The sequence below is a fragment of the Glossina fuscipes genome, unplaced genomic scaffold, assembly GCF_014805625.2.
Source record: "Glossina fuscipes isolate IAEA_lab_2018 unplaced genomic scaffold, Yale_Gfus_2 28, whole genome shotgun sequence".
NCBI classification, from domain to species: domain Eukaryota; kingdom Metazoa; phylum Arthropoda; class Insecta; order Diptera; family Glossinidae; genus Glossina; species Glossina fuscipes.
The window spans coordinates 12319252-12338840 of NW_023998423.1; the positions used below are offsets into that span (position 1 = coordinate 12319252).

At 32.6% G+C, this 19589-nt stretch overlaps 3 protein-coding genes across 9 annotated transcripts in view; 1 reads left to right on the plus strand and 2 right to left on the minus strand.

Moving 5' to 3' along the window:
- The window catches only part of LOC119636125 (myb-like protein AA), a 23554-nt gene extending 7812 nt beyond the window's left edge, over nucleotides 1-15742 (minus strand). For 4 of the 7 annotated variants that reach the window (XM_038031288.1, XM_038031287.1, XM_038031286.1 and 1 more), the window contains exon 1: nucleotides 15299-15601. The gene's annotated coding sequence lies outside the window, so the exon portion shown is untranslated. The other 3 variants (XM_038031283.1, XM_038031284.1, XM_038031285.1) reach the window with 2 other exon arrangements.
- Nucleotides 15743-16753: 1011 nt separating this feature from the next.
- On the plus strand, nucleotides 16754-18320 carry LOC119636127 (zinc finger protein 277). The gene has a single exon (XM_038031290.1). The coding sequence runs from the start codon at nucleotides 16956-16958 to the stop codon at nucleotides 18318-18320; it is 1365 nt and encodes a 454-aa protein (XP_037887218.1). The 5' UTR covers nucleotides 16754-16955.
- A 30-nt stretch (nucleotides 18321-18350) lies between these two features.
- Nucleotides 18351-19185, minus strand: LOC119636128 (pre-mRNA-splicing factor Syf2). Its single transcript, XM_038031291.1, has one exon. It carries the CDS (start codon nucleotides 19063-19065, stop codon nucleotides 18388-18390), a length of 678 nt encoding a protein of 225 aa, XP_037887219.1. The 5' UTR covers nucleotides 19066-19185; the 3' UTR covers nucleotides 18351-18387.
- Between the last annotated feature and the right edge of the window lie 404 nt (nucleotides 19186-19589).

Genomic DNA, 19589 nt, shown 5'->3' on the forward strand with positions numbered 1-19589 from the left:
AATTCAATTTCATTCAAAATCGTTTAATTTCAATGCTAGTTTCAATTCAATTTCAATTGGATGTCAATTCAATTTCATTTCATTATCGATTTGAAATACCAATTCAATTTCAATTCCATTTCGATCCAATTTTAATTCGATTTAATTTCAAAATCCGGTCAATATGAATCAATGCAATGTCGAAATTCGATTTCAATGCGATTTCATTTCAAAATCATTTTAATTTCAATGTTAATCCAATTTTAATTTAAAGTTGGTTCAATTTCAGTGCCGATTCAATTCAATACTAAGCCTAATTTATCGATAATTTCTCCTTCTCAAGACCCGATCATTCTACGGATTAGCTTGCGGCATATTTCTGGCACAAATTGGCAAAATTTAATGTCATTTCCATGAAATGTTATAGTTTAGCACGAAGAGAAAGCAAATCCTACACATATTCAGAATCATCTAACAATAAGTGCGCGAGTATGCACTTATCGAAAAGAATAGTCGTCGATCCTTAGCAATTTGTTCGTTTTACATCTGCATGCGAAATGAAATATTTGGAAAAATTCTAAACAATTTCAAGCATTTATACGAACTGAAAAGCAAACAAATATTTGAACGTAAATACATTTTAATACTTTCAGCACATTTGATGCATAAATGGGAAATTTTTGTTTTTATTATATAGATCCCAATGGAAATGTTTATATTATTTTCAATATAACAGAAAAAAAAAAAAAAAGAAAAAAAAGAGCAAAACTTACATTTTTTTCTATCTCATAATAATAGGCAAACGATATGTGTGTAAGTTTAGTGTATGTATGTGAAATAAAAATTTTTTTGTTTTTTTTATTTTTCTATTTTTAAAAGTCAATATTGCATCAAAGTTGTTAAGGAGGAGCACTTCAAATATTCCGCTATCAATCGATAAGATTAGAACAAATGTAAGTGTTAAACTAAGTAACTAATGACGTCGAATACAAAACTTTTTATTTAGATTAATTTTTTTATTTTTTTATTTTTTTTTTTTTCTAGGAACAATCGTCGATCAATGTCCACTGTCTAATAGAATGTAATGAAATTTAACACATAAAGCAGCTTTACTTGCACATCTGTTTTATTGCAAAGTAAAAACAAAATAAAAAATAAAAAAAAAGACGAAACTTTATAATTGTTTAAATTATTTGGCGCGTCGTTGTTAACGTTTTAAACGCTCTTAGGAAACTAAGAGAATATTTGAATAATTAACATTTAATGTTTGTCTTTGCTGGCATAGGCATGCAAACGTTTGCAAAAGTAAAGGCAAATAAATAAACCAAGACCATAAAAACGTTGATAAGGAGATGTTTTCGATGCTCTTGTTACCCCAGCACGTTCACCGATTTAAAATCAATTAAATTCTTGTAAGGTAGACAGACTGAATGAACAGCTGTCTTCTTTCAATTGTGGGGGTGTGTTCGCAGCACAGCATTTTTATACAAAATTTTTTTCACCTCCACTTTAATACTTTCATATCGATTATATGTGAATATGTTATATGTCAAGGGTGAGATAAAAGATAAATTCGAATTTATCTAGCAAGGATACCTACCATCTGTTGTAACAGAGATCCGTAAACAACCTACAACAGGACTCTGTCAAGTAGTTAGGATTTGGAAGCCTAGAACCCGTAAAATATCTTTTCGGACACCTCCCGAATCTCTATGAAAATGCCTTTCAAACAAGCTAAGCAAATTCAAAATTCTGCTCTTAGGAACTAGAGAGTAGGAATTAGAAAATGTTGCCTAGATTCTCTTACACCATCTCAATCTATATGAAAACTTTTAAGTAACTGTTTGCCTGTCAAATTCTCCTTATCTGTCTGAATATCGAAGTATGCACTCTATTAGGGTCAATCTCAAGTGACACTTAAAGAGAATCGGAGGTTGTAGATATATATCTTTTACGTTTAGGACAAGAGTGCACTGCACTTGCGCGAAAACAATATTCTTTGCTTGGTGTGAGCAGAAGATTGTTAATTGTTTTAGTTGATTGTTAAAAGCCGCTAAGGTGTGGCTAAAAGATTAGTACCAAACGTTATGTAACATTAGCATGTGTCTATACGTCCGCACAGTCTGCCTGAGCACAGAATTTCGACCTTTGTTTTTAGGACTGCACTTAAGTGTTACCTCGGAGGTTGTAGACTCGGACGCATGTGTCATTGCTGAGCTAGTTAGTTCGGGGGATATTTGTCCGTTTCGGTTACATCTAAAAGAAATACACGTACTCTAGCCTCACAAGAGTAAAAGGGCAAACGAAAGCTAGTTACCGAACGGGCAGATAGCAGTCCCTGGGCCATTCTTCACCCTCCCCTGTCCATGGTTACCTCCGGCCAAGGATTTCTAATGGACGACCCACAATTTTGAATTTCTTTAGCTCATCCGAAAGATATTTCCATATAGAAAGATATTTCTTCTAGCCGGGCAACTTTTTTGTTAACGTACCAAATTTCAAAAGGATAGTAAAAAATGGTTTCTAAAAGCAAAATTTGAATTTGTCTAGGTTGTCTCACGAGGTTTTCAAAAAGATATTTTTCACTTACCAATTCGAATATAAGAGGCTTCCAAATCCAACTGTATCTCAATCCTAACTACTTAACAGTGTTTTGTTAGACTGTTTACGGAGCTCTGCTAAGACAGATGGTAGGTATCTTTGCTAGTTAAATTCGAATTTATCTTTACAATCCTTTTATACTTCATCCTTTATTTTTTTAGTTAATTCCTTTAATAATTCCAAATTACACGTTTTATCATTTTTGAAAAACTATCGGTATTTCTCCGTTCTGCATAATTTAATATGTCATTTCTATCGCTCTAAGATTGGGGATTGTAACTCCTATAGAAATTATTCTTAGAAAACCCTTTGACAATCTATCTTTTCTGGTTGTCTAGTTGCTATTGAATTTCTACTCAAACAGATGAAGTCTGAAACGTCCACATTAGACGAAAAATCTGAAAGATTTTCATAGACCAATTTCTAATTGCAAAAAAGCTGAAAGAACCCTCGAATATCTTATTGAGAGAGATTAAATCTAAAAATAGGTCTAAATCTTACGCTATCATCCCCCAGCAGCAAGACTAAAAGAATTTCGAAAAAAAAATCAAAAATTTCGTGGAATTTTCGTCATTTGAAGTGATCTCAACCGGCTCACCAATGCCCACACATTTACATGTGACTGTTGAACGTTTAATCGTCTTGACGATGAGATGAAAATATTTATTTTAAATGAAGCTCAGCAGATTGATAAAATAACCTACAAAGTGCAGACAAACTAGCCGAGAATTCGTTTAAATATATGTACGAGATGTGCGATACGCTATATAATTAATCTATCTGGCAATAAAATATCCTATTGCTCCGATTGCCGTGAATTTCTAAGGAGAGTATTAACATGTTTTCAAACTTGACATGTTTCAAAGTTCGGCTTTTTATCTGAATTTTTAAACTCACTCTAGAAGCGATTATATATTGGAAATCGGGCAACATCTGACGTTGTATAAATATTGTTATGAAATTCGCTTTTTACAAGATACAGTCCGTATCACTGGATCGTGGATATTTTATTCAAGAGAAATGCACTTCAAAGTTCTTTTATTTTACTACTTTGTCTTTCGCAACAGTAGGAATATTTATTTACAACCTATTTTGGCCGTACTCTCAACTTCTACGTTCTTGCCAGACTAACTCTACTTTTCACAAATATTTGATTTATATACAATTTTACAAGAATGTTACTATACCTAAATTTATGGTTATGGTCTAATCCCAGCCTGGTTTTTCCTCTAATCGTTTCCATCGGCCTGCAGCTGCATGAGGCGCCTGCGAATGCTCATTTGGTTTTCCCTTCTTTAGGGAATTTATTCTTACGAAAATTACTTAGCTGACATTTAGCTGAATTTGGGATTTTCGTAACAATATGTTTCTTTGAAAATATCATAAATGTAAACACATTGAGAAAGTACTCATAAGTTTCATTTCAAAAATTTAGGGTCGAATTTCACTAAAATGTGTGGGTGGGTGTGTACAAATGAAAATTTAAAGAATTTCAAGCAAGTTAGCGGTAGTTGTCTGCGCTAATAATATGAAAAAAAAAAAATGTTTTGACATGCTTGAAATGTACACATTAGATCCGACTCGTAGATAGTTAGGAAGACGAGTAAAGATTTTCTCAGTAATACTACAGTGATCAGTAATTTCCGGGATTTCATAAGGAAAAACTTTTTCTTTTTTTTTTCTTGCTAAATTCGATTCGTAATGCAATCAATCCAATGCTTCCTTGGCATCTCGATGCATTTTAATAGAACGATTAGTCAAGATTGTGGAAACATGCTACAGTTGCCGCAATCACGTCATTATTTGACCTAATTATTTTTATCTGAAGTAATTCCTTGAAATATGCAAGCATTTCTACTTAGTGGTAGATTTGGAGAATTTAGAATAGTGTTTTGGTCAACCATTCGAACAGCAGTTGATGCACTTTTGCTATTGTAGCCATCGGCTTGTGACAAGGTAATTCCTCTTTTCTGTTCTTGGTCAAGTATTCATGCAAGATAACACATAAACTGCCTTTTGATAGCATGTTAGACACCTGTTGCAACTTCACCTTTTTATAATCAAGCATAATTTTTACGTTTTTTTTTTATTCTTTCTGGCAAGACCACACCTTTGGGCGCTTACGACCTGATTTAAATACAACGTATCACCTTCGAAAAGATGAAAAGAGTTGCCATAAGACTTTTTTAAATTTTGAACGGCATTTTTCAAAAGCCAGCATTTTGTCTACAAGCGAAATACGGATTTCTTCACTGTTTTGAAAATACCATAAGTGTAGTCATAAAAAAACCCTGTAACTCGGGAACAATTGAAGGAAATTTTCAATGTGGATATTATGCTTAGGCACAATATTTTATGGGGCAGTGTCCGATGACCGATTTGCTTATCGCTTATATTCCGATCTATTTAATTTATGAATTTTTTAAAGAATACAAGCGCGATCTCATTATGTTTAGTGTGGAAGGCTCACATCTAAATTCACGAATTTTTCAGAAAATTAATATTTTTATACCCTAAATTAAACCAAAGGTTTATAGCGAGCCCCAGGTGAACAGGCGAATTTTTGTACACATTCTCAAAGTGGGTTGAGAATTACTTCTCTTAAAATGCTGCAAAGTTAACGTCATCGTGCCTTTCACTTTCAAATGCCGTACGACTTTTGTAAGCTTCTTGCAGCTCACAAGAATCAAAATTATAAAAGATTTTTGAAAATATATTCGTTCTGCCCACTTTCTAAATAAGTTTAAATTATTAAAATCAAAGGTGTGAAAATAAATTCGATTTAACAATCTCTCTTAACAGAGCTCTGTAAACGCTAGTAAACATTAGTCTGTTAAGTAGTTATGGTGACAACATGATTGGATTTGGAGGCATTCCACCTCTTAGGGAACGGAATACGCTTCTGTGAACTTCTCATGGACCTTGAAACAAGCTAAAAGAATTTAAATTCCGCTCTTCGAACCAACTGGCTATCAGAAGATACTCAAATTTGAGACCACAGCGCCGCCAATATTCATTTATATCACGAGAATAAATCTATATAAAAATATCTCTTATACCCTTATTAAAATATATTGTTCTTGTATCGTTCATAAAAGTCGAATAATAACTAGCGTAGGATACTCTACACGTGCACAAAAGCAAAAAAACAAAAATTTGTTAAAATTTCTGATTAGAAAAAATATTTGACGTATGGCAGTACTGTACGAGTTAATTGCTGAGCATGAATGTGTTTCTTCGCAGAAGTATAACCTAAAACTCTCCTCACATATACAATCGTACAAATATTCCGAATATGTAAACATTTACAGTTAACATATCGCAAATGCTACATGAAAATGCACTAAACATACCGAAGACTAACATAGTAAGTATAATAAGAGACTAAAAAATTATACAGACACACAACGGCAATGAAAGAATTTGTTACAAGTAACATTAATTTGACGATTTTTTCACTCATCCCAGAAGATATACTCGTTTTATCAAATCTTTAGAAACAAAATTTACCCGAATCAGATCTTATACTATTTCTCATTAAAGTGAACATCACAATCAAATTAATTTTGCTTGCCGAAGATTACATTTTATGTTGTGATATATAACAAGTCTCCGCGGGATGGTAATAATACCTACATATCGAACAGCACTTCACCTTATTGCCTCTCTTTTTCTTACTAAAAACATGCAGCAAAAGCTGCAAAAAAAAATTCGTGATGTGAACGTTGAGCGACTGAAATGAACGAAACATATAGCAGTGATTGGCTCGATTCCGTTCCGGAAATTTTAATCTCAAAGATGCACACCGCCCTGGTCGATGATAATTTACCACTGGTAAACAGGACAGGCACACAAGCTGTCAGGAAATAGCAGAGGCACTATTCATCAACCACATGATTGTTTGGAATCATATGAAAAGAGCAGGCTGCAAAGAGAAGCTCGAAGTCGCGGAAAAAACCGCGGAGATTTTTTATATGACCCATTGTCAATTAGAATATCGAAATCAATCTATAAAATTCTATGATTATTAGTCTATTCATACGTATCAAAAATCTAATTCTTAGGGGCCTTTAATAAAGTTGAGAAGATCAATGATTTTTTTGGATTTCTTTTAGGAATATTTATATATATTGTACTAAATCTGTGAGGGATGCCTCAAGCGATATATAAAAAAAAAAACAAAAATATTTTTCAACGATTTTAATATATTTATTTCATTTGCTCAATTTTAGATAAATTTAGCTTTTGCTTAGCTTGTTTTGTATATCATATAATCCTAACGTTAAATAAAAAACATAAAAAAAAAACAAAAAAAAATAATAATAATAATAATAATAATAATTAAAAAGAAACCATTAAAAACTGACCATAAAGCTGTTACAGAAGATTGTTTATGCCCACTTATACAATTTCGATATACAAAAAGATACTCGGCTATATACAAATATATACGTAAACAAACAACCTTCACAATTAGCAAGAATCATGCTGTCGGCAAGTATTGTCTCTACTTTCTTTCTTTCGTTTACTTGCTTTTTACCGTATCGTACAACGGGGGAGAGATTTACGTCAAAAGAATTAAAATGAAATCGTATTTGCAGATTATGAGTTATGTGGCAGGCGAAGAGAGAAATGTTGTGTGAGAAAGAAGAAGCACATTTAAAAAAAAAAAATTAACAAATAAATAAATAATAAAAAAAAAAAACGACTGTTTTCGTTTCAATCCATTCGCAACGCATGTTGCCAAAAATTCAATAAAAATGTTTTCGGCCATGTGTAAGCATAAAAGGTGGTCGCTATTTTAAGGCATATACCGCTATACAAAGTAGTCAAAATTTAATAAAAATAATGTATTTAACAATTTCTTAAATACACAATAAATAATAAGCTTTGAATGAAAAACAATTTTTCTTTTGCCTACAACACGGCACCCACCCAACTAAATTGATGCTTAATAGGATATGAAAGAAATAAAGAAAAAAAAAAAAAAACAAAATCAATAAAATCAAAAATACCAAACGGCTCAGACCGTTTACTCTGATGCTCAACGCCTTCGAGATTTTAATTAATTTTTCTGAAAATTAGCCCCTTACAACCTACGCTTCAGATAACCTAGACAAGGTAACTTAAGGTAAAATAAACTAGAGGAGCAACTCTGTTGCCGTACTTTTAAGAGCAAACCTAGGCAGGGTAATTTAAGGTAAAATAAGTTAGAGGAGCAACTTGTTGCCGCATTTTCAAGCTATCGGTCTCAACAAGCTTCTTGAAGTACGCATTGTAAAATAAGGTTTCAAAATGTTGCAACCCCCAACGCCACGTAAATAAAGTAACTTAATCTAAAATAATGAAGAATCAACTTTGCGGGCCCACTTTTAAGAGCAAACGATCAGAAAGGATGCATACATTACTCTCAAGCTCCTTGATGTGCGCATCGTATCATACAAACAGTCAGAGGGACGGTCCTTACTACATTGATTCTAGGTCTTCATCGTTATTACGAGCGCTTATTCTCTATATATGTTTCCAGCTCTCTAATAAATCTATTATGCATTGTGCAGTCTATAGGAAAAGAACAACAAAACCAACAACTGGTAGGTATCAACAGATTCAGTTGACTATAATTTCTTTTTTTTAATTTTTCAAATGTGGGCTCATTTCAATTCTCTACTGAATTTCATACCAAATCAGTAGGTGTTATGAACTTGTGTGGAAAGGGGAAATGTCTTTCAATAAATTATGATCTCGATATTGCGTGTATGCATAAAAGCCGTAACGAGATAATGAGCAACTATTACGGACAAAATATATAGCAAGTATCCAACATTATCCATCCAGCATTAATTCTCCAATATTAAGAAGGTAAGTTCAATATTAAAATAACAACCGATCGTTGTGACTGATCATTTTCAAAACAGAAAAATAAGAAGAATTTGAAAATCTTCTTTCATTCCTCTCTCTCTCTCCGTCATATGTGGTTTTGTAGCTTGGAGGTCTGTAGGGCATATGTCTTGTTACCTTAGGTGAAACAGTTCTTTGAAAAAAGTCGGATTTGACCAACAAGAAAAGAAAGCACGTTGGGGATCGATTCGTTGCTAATGAAATCGATCTGCGCTTTCGCTTACCGCGCCCTCTTCTTATCTCTAGCATACGTTTTAACGTGTTCAAGACTAGCTTTGGGGCCTGGAATGACTACTGATATGGAAAATACCTTTTTTGCTTTTTGTTGTACTTGCCCTTGTTTTATATTTCTCACACTAGATTCGTAGCGCCGGATTGTGGGCAGCGTAGACTTTATTTACAAAATTGGAAAACTATTTACAGAAATTTTTTTATAGAGCTTAGAATGAATTTGCTTACAGAGCCGACAGTCTTCGTACTTTATAAATAACTCTCCACACTTCAAACACTTGATCAACTCTTCTCTTCAAAGGCCACTTGGCCTTTAGCAAGTCCTCTTGAAAACAAGTCTCTCAATCCATACCAGATTTCATTCTGATAGTTTTACTAACCTTTTCGTCAATCGCTAGCTACCGCTAAGGCGCCCGCCATTTAATATCTAATTTTGCTTTTCTTACTTTGCAATAATCCTAGGAAATATCATTTTCGTAAAAATCAAGTGAGTGTTAAATGAGTAATCGGGTGATTTTCGTAACAACACTTTCTCGATACAAATTTCAATTTTTATTCCATATGCGACACTTTCCCGCGATATAATTAAGCACAGACGCAATGTATGATGGGGACCAAAAAAGAATTGTTGCATATACTTGCGAATATGCGAATGATATTTATATATATGCATGTACATCAAATTGATTCAAAAATAAAGTAAAGACAATATATGAGTAAAAAAAGCAGTCTAATAAATATCGTCCATATGCAGTATTTTTGAATTCAAAATTTTCCTACAATTTCTGAAACATTCTGAAATGTATTATAAACTGAAATGTCACATACTAACTATGTACCCATTATAATTTTATTTCTATATAGCATTGGATAGTATATATTTGAGTTAATTATTTCCATACCGCAGTCGACTGTGTATTTTGCGGCAATCTTCACTATTGTAGACAGGTAATGTCCACTTTTGAATTTAAACTTGATTGCGCTTATCAATCAGTAGGTTGTTTCGCCCTTATCTTCACGCGAACATGGAGAGGCAGACAGACGGACATACTTAATTATTATAGGGAAGATCGACGACGCCTACCCAATATTATAGTGTATCAAAATTTAATTTTTTTCTCAATACATTTGTAAAGCAGAAAAGCAAGCTTCAAAAGTCACAAAAAATTTGGAATGCACCTAAGTATGTCAGTACGTCCGTTCCTCTGTATATCCGTGCTGTCCTGTCTGTGCACGTGTACGCAAAAATGAAGACATCGCTTACAAATTTGAAAAAGTCCCAAACCGGACACGCCTATAATGCAACAAAAATTGAGAACACCTTTACTTTCCGGGTCTTTTGCTCATTACTCGTAAACTACGACACACTAAACATACGATAAAAATTTCCATCCGACACTGTAAGAAATGAAAATTTCGTTTTTTTTTCTTTTTTAATCTTTTTAAGGGCATAAAAGATTCGGCCACACCCAAATATAATTTTCTTACTTGTTTTCAAATCGACTTCCCAATACAATGGACGGACCTATTGCGGAATTTTGGATCGCATACATAGAGAATTTTTAGCGTTTTATTTTAGCTATATATATTTCACAATTATAACCCTTTCTTCTCTATGAGATCGGTCAAAACTCCATTTTTTATCTACGAAAATTCCTAAAAGAGAAATTTTACATATATTGTGTGTTTGCAAAAATTTTGATCAGCTACTTTTTCAGGTAAAGAAGATAAAGAAACATGAAATACCAGCGCACGTAACAATGATTTTGACCTTCGCCCTGAAGGACAAAACAGTTCAGAGACAATGAATTGCAAGATTTATTGCACGAAATCCCAGCTCAAATTCTCAAAAAACTTTCAAATAGCTTAGCCTTTAATGAATCAACAGTTACTCATCTTTCCCTTCATGAGGAGGGAAAATGGCTAAGCGTACGAATTAACTGAAAATGCCATTTCGAACCGTTCCAACACGGTAGTTTCATTGATTGCCAGGTAAAGAAGAAGAGTTTTTGGTGGCGTATTGTGACTGCTGATGAAAAGTGAATCGATTTCGGCAATCTCAAGCACAAAAAGTCGTGGGTTTTTCGAGGAGATGTGGAGCGTTCATGGCCATAATGTTTTTCTGTGTAAATTTTGGGATCAACAAGGTAGAGTGTGTTACGAGCTCCTAAAACCAATTAGAACTGACGTCTACCAATGTCAATTGAATAAAATAATCCCTGTATTGTTGCAAAAACCAGACCAGCAATAGCGACTAGAATGGCTACCATACCAATTGACTGAACACGCTATTTTCGCTACTTGTTGCAAAAGTTGTCCAGGATACTCTCTTGCAGCTCGAATGGAACATTCTGCCACGCCCAGCGTACTCACTACAAGTGGCGCCTTCTGATTATCCCATGTTTAGTATGGTGCAGCGTAATGGTTTGGTTGGTTCTCTCGACATGAATAGGTTGTAGATAATGATGAAAAGTATTATTTTGGTTGTACCAATATTTTTCAATAAATGATTTTCTTCAAGTTCAAACATCTAATAGTTTCAAAATTGTAAACTTATGCTGTAAAAACATCCGTATATTAAAAAAATCTTTTCATTTTATATCGCTAAGGAAAAACACCCTATTTTTGGTGCAGATAAGGGCAGGTGACTACCCGTCAAATTTAAGCTAATTATAACGTACAATTTAATTAAGTACATTACAACATCCAGGAAGGATGGAGAAGTTGCAAATGTGTTACTGCGAATTTTTGTAGCGAATAAATGCACAAACATGTTTAAGCGAAACAATAAATTTCTCGCTTACTGATAATGAGATTTGATGGGTTACTTTGACGAAAAATCGAATAGCATGTGATAGACATAAAGGCAGAGAGGCCGCCGACAGCGTGAGTCTATCTATTACAATTAAATGCGGATAATGTGTGCGAATATATGTATACCTTTGGCAAAATAACAAAATTGCACCTGGTATTGCTTAAATACATAAAAGAAAACCTCAAAGGCTTCATTACCAATAGATAATGTTAAAATAAATGAAAAAAAATGAAATAAAATAAAATTATAAAGAATCGATTCAAATTTATTAAATACCATATATCTGTTTATCTGTACATACATATATGCTTCTATATAACCATCCATATCTATATACATTATAGATATGAACATATCTACGTAGGATATATAGTAGAAACATAAATCCATATATATATATATATATATACGTGCTCGAAAGCAAGCAAAACTAATGTTGGCAATCGATAGCGAATTGAGTGCTAGACCGGAAACAACACGTTCATATGTTTATATGCATATATTGTATTTTTAAATAATATTTTTACGTATAAACACCTTATTTTTAAAATGTTTATATATCCGCTAAATTAAACACTAACTTTCACTTGCTTTTAAAATTCTCTCTTCGAGCAGATAGATGGCAACAAATAAATAATAAAAAAAACAATTATAAGTAAAAAACAAGAAAATTTTTAACAAATAATTATTTATAAATTATTTATAAAACCAATCAATATGAAGCAAAGAAAAAGAGAAAAGAAAATGAGAAGAAAACAAAAGAAAATGAGAAAAAAAAAAGAAAACGAAATATGTGCAAATTCTGTTTATATTGTTCTACTATGTGTTTGTGAATTTTTCTCACGCGCCATTACCATTTGAAAAAGGCGTTCTAAGGAATTCCGAACGTCAGTTAATCAACTAATAAGCTGACGTCATAATATTTATATAAATTTCTTTCCAAATAATAATTATTTTGTAACAGTTGAGAGAACTTACTTTGCCTTATATTGATTTTGAAGATCTCTCTCAATCACTTATCACATCACATTGAATATGCTATTGAGTTGACTTAGTTGACACTCTAATACAAAGCGTCACTTCCATTGATTTTTTAATTCATTCCTTATTTGCTGAGAAGAATGTCAACACTCATAAAAATTGCTACTAAAGTCGATTTATTGGGTCGAATAATAAGTAATTACCGTTATTTTATTATATTATCGCTAATATTATGTAGGACGATCTCCCATCTTCCTGCCAGTTTATCAATTTTTTTCCTGTAAGATGTGGTTGGTTTGGACTGGAAGAAAAAATTCGACAGCCTGATGGACTTGCTCTTCAGAATTGAAGGCTTTTCCATTCAAAAAGTTATGTAAGGAACAGAAGAGGTGTTAGGCGGGTGTAGCAAGGTCCGGGGTATAAGGTGGGTGTACTTAAACAAGCTTAAGAATTTTTTCTTGAGTGACCCTTATTGTATGCGGCGCACCGCCGTGCAAAAAACAGATGTATTTGCGATTGGCGAGTGCAAGACGCTTTTCATGGAGTTTCTGTTGCACTCTTTACAGCTACTGGACGTACTTATCCGCTGTAATCATTAAATTTGATTTCAAGAGTTATTAGTTAAGTATACCTTGACAATCCCACCATACAGGCATTAAAATCTCTTTGATATGGGTATTCGCTGTCTGGTAAGGATGATGATCCTTATCCGACCGTTGTCTTTTGCGGACGATGTTGTCATAGGCAACCCATTTTTTGCTAACTGTTACCAAGGCGCTATTGTCTTCTTAAAATTGCATGTAATACAAATCGGATATGTATTTCTTGTCTATCCATTTCAAAGATTAAGAAAAACAGTTGAACGTAAAATGCACCGCATAAAACAGTCGACAGAAGACTAACTGAATCCTCACCTACGTAGTGAAAACAAACACTGGTCTTACTAACCACCGCACAGCACTTTTTGCCTAGCGACCACTTACTTGTTAAGTGTATCCTTAATAACTCGAGTAACTTGAAAAACGAATATCTTTGTACAAATAGCTAGAAGCTTCTATCGAATTGTTAGCTTCATTAGGTAGGTGAAGCATTACTTGCTTCCTCGTACCGTAAAATCTGAAACCGGGCAACTATGCGTGGTCTGCTTTTGCGATGGATTGCAACATCTCATGTAATTGTAACCAACTTATCTTACTCGATACTAGAGTTCCTGCTGTGATCTTTAAATCTACAAAATTATTAACAGAATAAATTCGTCAAGATAACGAAAAAAAATCCACAAACATGGGTGAGAAAACAGCAAATTCCTCTTTAGGACCAGACCAGATGTAATAGCATTCGTCAATGTTATAACAGAGCAAAGACATTTCAACTGACATAGCATTACTTTAGCCCTATCTTGAAACGACTTCTGCAGAAACTGTCACAATTCGTATAGATTTAGATCTCTTAGGCACTTTGCCTACTCTACTAAGGTAAATGGTGATTGTTGGATGAGACATTCTCTAGTTCACCAACATCGTTTTAATTGATATTAGCTATCCGTTCAAGTTCGGTTTTCTTTCTAAACCTTTCTTACCTAACAGAATCTCTTCAGTACGTGAAAAGGCGGCGTTCGATCTATTCCAAGCATTTAGCTCATCTTTAGGGATGTAACTAACGTATTGTTCTTCTTTACCACATTTCTAATTTAATTGCAACTTCAAGAAACTGGCTAGAAGAAACGATAACATCAACCTCGTTATTTAGATCGATCAAAAATATTTTTTTATGATGCGCATAATAAATAATACAAATTAATATCCACTTTATTGTTATTCTTCTATGTACGCTTTTTAGATTGTTTACATTATATTGCTACATTTCTAGCACGATAAGTTTTTTTGGCTCATATGCGATACGGTATATGCAAAGCTCATCTGACGAAGTATCCGTTTTTGATGAAAACATTTTTTCGAGCTCAAAAGAAAAAAAAAATTAAAAAATAGAAAGGAAAAAAAAACCATCCAGGTCATTTTACGCTTACAATCACCTACACTTCCTCGTCTCTCATCTCTTTTAAACGGAAAATAACATTTTGAACGACATTTTCGAGCGCGTTATCCAAACCATTTAGATAATCTTGGGATAGTATTAGAGATAAATTGTGGAAAAGATACGAACGCATCACTTTTAAAATATAAAAGAATTTACTTTCCCTTAAATGGAAGACATTTGATTATCTTAAAATAGGAGAAGCATAAAACAAGAAACATAAAATACTTTTTTCTCTTTCTTAAATCACATAAATCAACCTTAACGCTACTTAATGCAATTTTGAATGATGTGACAATAATATTATATATCAGCTAAAATGAAAGGGAAATTCCCAACGTCAATAGCAAATCAAATAAGAATCACTAAATGCATAATAACAGAGAAAAACGCAATAAAATATTTATAATGCATACTTTTCATATCTCGATATATATATTTATTGAAATAGTACATTTATCAGAAAATATCTATTTTAAGTGAAAAAGACTGCAAATCATAGAAGAGAGCAAATTAAATTTAGTTAAGGTGTCTCAGGAGAAACAAGTGAGTATTAAGTTTAATGAAGATACAGTGTTATAATGTATCTGTAGGATTTGTAAGGAGAGATACAATTTACTATAAAGAAAATAAAGAAAATACTAAAAAACAGGTGATTTCCTTAACGATAAATATTTTAGAGATGAACAAAGAGCAACGTTAGATGAAAATGTAAAACAAAGAAAATTGCATAAAAAGAAGTACAAAAAGGAAACTTACCACAAAAAATCTTCGCAAATTCTTTTCAATACTTTAATTTCAAATATTAACCTTAGTTAAGAACAAATTTCTTTAACGGGAAATATGTTTTAAAACTGCTCTCTTTCTTTTTTATTCTACAGCAGTAGCTTTTGGCTATGACGTTTTCTTTTCTTTTTTTTTTTTTTTGCTTTTAAGGGTGATTAATTTTTTCTTCTTCGCTTATCACACTATTTGTATAAGGCTTCACTTAACTTTTTTTTTTTGCACTTTTATAACCATTCTATTTCTGTTTTCGTTTATATTATTGATTACAATTTTTATGATGAAATACCTTCTAAATAACGGCGTTAAATCCTTTTTTCTACCGTCCTAATACCGAATAAGCAACAGGCAACAATCGTTCACTTTTGATAATGATTGCCAACAGTCAAGCAGAAAATGAATCTTGTTGATTAACAAAAAAAAAAAAAAAAAAACAGGATTTTTTATTTAGGAATTTGTTATTCATTAAGGAATTTTAATTTCTAATTCTGAAGACTGTTTCATTCTGTAAAACATTTTGTTTTATTTCATCTAATGAAAATACTAGAATTGACGAAAATGTTATAATAAATTTGCCAAAATTTATGATTCAGTTTTCATTTTAGCTTTATTGAGATGTTTTGTCAAGATTACACACCATTTCCCAAATGTATTTTTCCATATTTCAACCGAATCGAAATGTACAATAATTTTAATATCATATTTGTTTCTTTTTTGATTCTTACCCCAGGTAAAATAGATAACTTTTTTTTAGTTCTTAGTCTTTTATAAAAAATCAAGAAACAATTACTTTTCTGCAGACATTTAAAATAAACTTTCCTCGGGAAAATTACTCGTTGCATATCTGATTGTTATCACTTAGGGAAAACACACAATGAAGCGTTATTCCCATTTTCGGCTTGTGGCTTCAACTTTGACGACTTTTTACAAATTTAATGTGAATTGACAAACCATATGGTTTTGGATGTATCATACAAATAAAACAAAAAAAAAACAACACAGAAGCAATAAAAACATATTAATATTTGAAATTATTTGTCTAATTTACGTTTACCTTACACTAATGTGATTTGCAATTTGGGTTTATACTATGCCCCGTTTTATAAGAAATGAGAGACAAGCAATAAAGAACATTTATTTTAAAATTGAAATATATCTATCAAACTGTTTTTTAGAGAGTGATAGTATACGAATTATGGATCAATTGATACGCAAAAAAATATATATTATATATATTTAGATATATCTAATCAATCTTCTCTATCGCTAATAAATTAACAAACTTGCTTTTTTTTCCACTAATTTTCTTAATGTTGTTTTTTACAAAGTTGTTGTTTGTGTTTACGTTGGTTTCTTTATTTTTGCTTACACTGTCCTATAACATATGGGAAGTAAGCTTTTTATCAAATCCCAACATATTTACGCTTAACACCGTAAACTGATATCTAGGCAACACTAATGGCTCACACTTTTACATTATCATGATTATATTTTTTAGTTAACATAAATAATATTGCAAACGAACTCATTTAAAATAGGTGGATTTGAATTAGACGTAAATCCGAAATCTGGTCGGGTAACTCTCACCACTAAGCGGATTCATAACATGATCACATTTTAATCAAAAGATAAAATGGATATGAATGGAAAAAATTTGTTTAGAAGTGATCCTTTCCCAATTTTAATGTTCAACTATACAAAGCCTTCTATCTCAAAACAATCTCAGCCCGTTAGCTGCTTAAAGTGTAATATAATTTTCAGTTTTCCTTTAGGGAAAGAAGATTATTTGGGTCATTTGTTCTTATCCCACCGTTTGGTTATAGCCGATGTGGAAGAAATAGCACTTTTAGAAGAATACCTGGAGTTTTGGCAAAAGGAGTTCAAATGTCACGAATTCGAGGAATATTGTACTACCATGTTATTGGATCAGCTACCAGATGGCACATATTCAAAAAATGAAAAATATTATCTCTTAAGTGATATTCTTCCTAAGGATCGTGAATTAAGAGATAAGTTGAAAGAAAAACATTTGGAAAAGGTGTTGTCTCAACATCAACACGAATTGACAGATCGGACTTTCCAACGAGAATGTTTATATTGTCGCGATGTCATATCAGGATTGAGATCAACCTACATAGAACATTTATTTAGCAAGCACTTCCTTCAACTGGGCAAATCTGAAAATTTGGTGTTCATAGATGAGTTGGTAGCAAAGGTTGCTAATAATTTGGAAAAATTGATATGTTTGTATTGCGAGAAAAAGTTTAAAGATCGAGCCACTCTCAAAGAACATATGCGCAAAAAAGGTCATAAACGTATTAATCCTAACAACAGATCATACGATAAATACTTCCTAGAGAATTATCGGGTAAATCAAGTGCATGTCACGAAACATTTATCATATCCACATAAAACGAGACAAAAGCCTGCTGATAAGAATCAACACAAAGAAGCGATATGTTCTTCGAAAAACAGTGAATGTGTTAGCTTTAAGCAAAACCAAGCCAGTGAAGACAGTGATTCAGATTGGTCTGATTGGAACGCAGAGTCTCTGCAAACCTTAACCTGCCTGTATTGCATCGAACAGTGCAAAGATTTTAATACGTTTAGACATCATTTGCTGGCAGACCATAATTTGGATTTCGATAGCTGTTTAAAAGGTTTAAACTTTTATCAAAGAATTAAGATAGTTAACTATGTTCGCCGGCAGACTTATCAACACCGTTGTGTTACTTGCAATAGAAGTTTTAAAAACAATAATGAACTATTGCAACACTTGGAAAAGGAAGCACATTATGGTGTCGGTGAACGAAAGCAATGGGATAAGCCAGAATATTTTTTCCCCACTTATGAAGATGATGGTTTACTTTGCATATTAGATGATAATCCCAATGATGATATGGACGAGACTGTAGTAAGGATTATTTCCGAAGAATCAAAGGCCGAAATAAACAAAGATGCTGAGAAATTATCTTTAGAGAATTTCAATTTTCTTTAGCTTTATGTACATATATTTCTTAAATGACTAAAGTATACAAATAAATCTTATTAGTTAATTTAAAAACTTAAATTGCTGTTCCTCTTTCCAGATTCTGCTTTATCTCAGCTGTGTGTTCGCCGTAGAAACGCTCTAATTTCTTATTAAATTTACTGTTTCTTTCATTGATAAAGTCCACATCCGCGTCGTCATTGTAAGTGCGTCTCCTGGAGTACTTTTTACGTTTCTCTATTTGCTGTTCTAGATCTTTAACCATATTGTTAATGGCATCGGGCGAATCTTTAACCAATCCGTGAAGTACAGTATTTGGACCACCATAAAATGCTTCTCCTAAATCCTGTCTTTGTTTTTCATATTTTTTCATGTCACGTGTAGGCATATTTTTTACTAAACGAGCGTACTGCCGTGCTGTCTGGGCTTCAAAAGTGGCGAATCCACCATCTGGATTCTTCTTTCTTTGTTTGCGTTCTATTCTTTCAGCATCAATTGCAGATATTTGCAACAATTTTAGGCGATCATAATCCTTGCCTTCGGCTTTTGCCTCTTCACGAGCTTTTTCATCAGCCATAATCCAATCGGCTTGACGTTTTCGGGCTTCCCAATTGTTGGGTAACTTTTTCCGAGCATCTTCAGCTATTACTTCCTGATGATTGTGTGTACGAGCTTCTTGTCGCATTTTGTGTAAATTTCTTAGGCGCTCTTTACGGTCAACTAATTTCTGTGCGGCGGTCTTCTCTTGTTCCATAATTATATACTTTTAATGTTATTAGTAAAAATATAATTAAACTTCCTTTTTCTGCTCTTTTTTTCCTTTTGTTTACGCACGTCGCACTCTCGATAAATTAACAGCCTTACTCAGGCATTATTATAGTTCAAGTGTCATAAAATTCGTGGTTGTGTATAACTGTCATTATTTCACTGCACCAAATTTCGTATTTTGACGCAAAGCTAGGAACAAAATCCCCAGCATCAAAAGTGCGTTAAAAAAGAGCTGTTAACTTATAAAACATAAATTGAAAGGTAAATTACGACGTAGTGTTCAGAGAAGCAAATTGAAGTAAAATTGCTAATATATTAATTCAATATAATAATTTTTACCCCTATTGTAATGTTTTAGCAATCTGGTGAAATTGATTAATAAATAAATTCATAAAAAAATCAAGAAATTATATAAAAATTTTTTTCATAGGGCTACTTCACTATTTGCTATTTTCTACAAACTTGCAGAGAAATATAAAATTTATTTTTCTTCATTTTCTGTAGACTTTT

Bases quoted from the DNA above. Each gene is read 5' to 3' on its own strand.
- LOC119636127 (XM_038031290.1), top strand. From the start codon at position 16,956: ATGGATATGAATGGAAAAAATTTGTTTAGAAGTGATCCTTTCCCAATT.
- LOC119636128 (XM_038031291.1), bottom strand. From the start codon at position 19,065: ATGGAACAAGAGAAGACCGCCGCACAGAAATTAGTTGACCGTAAAGAG.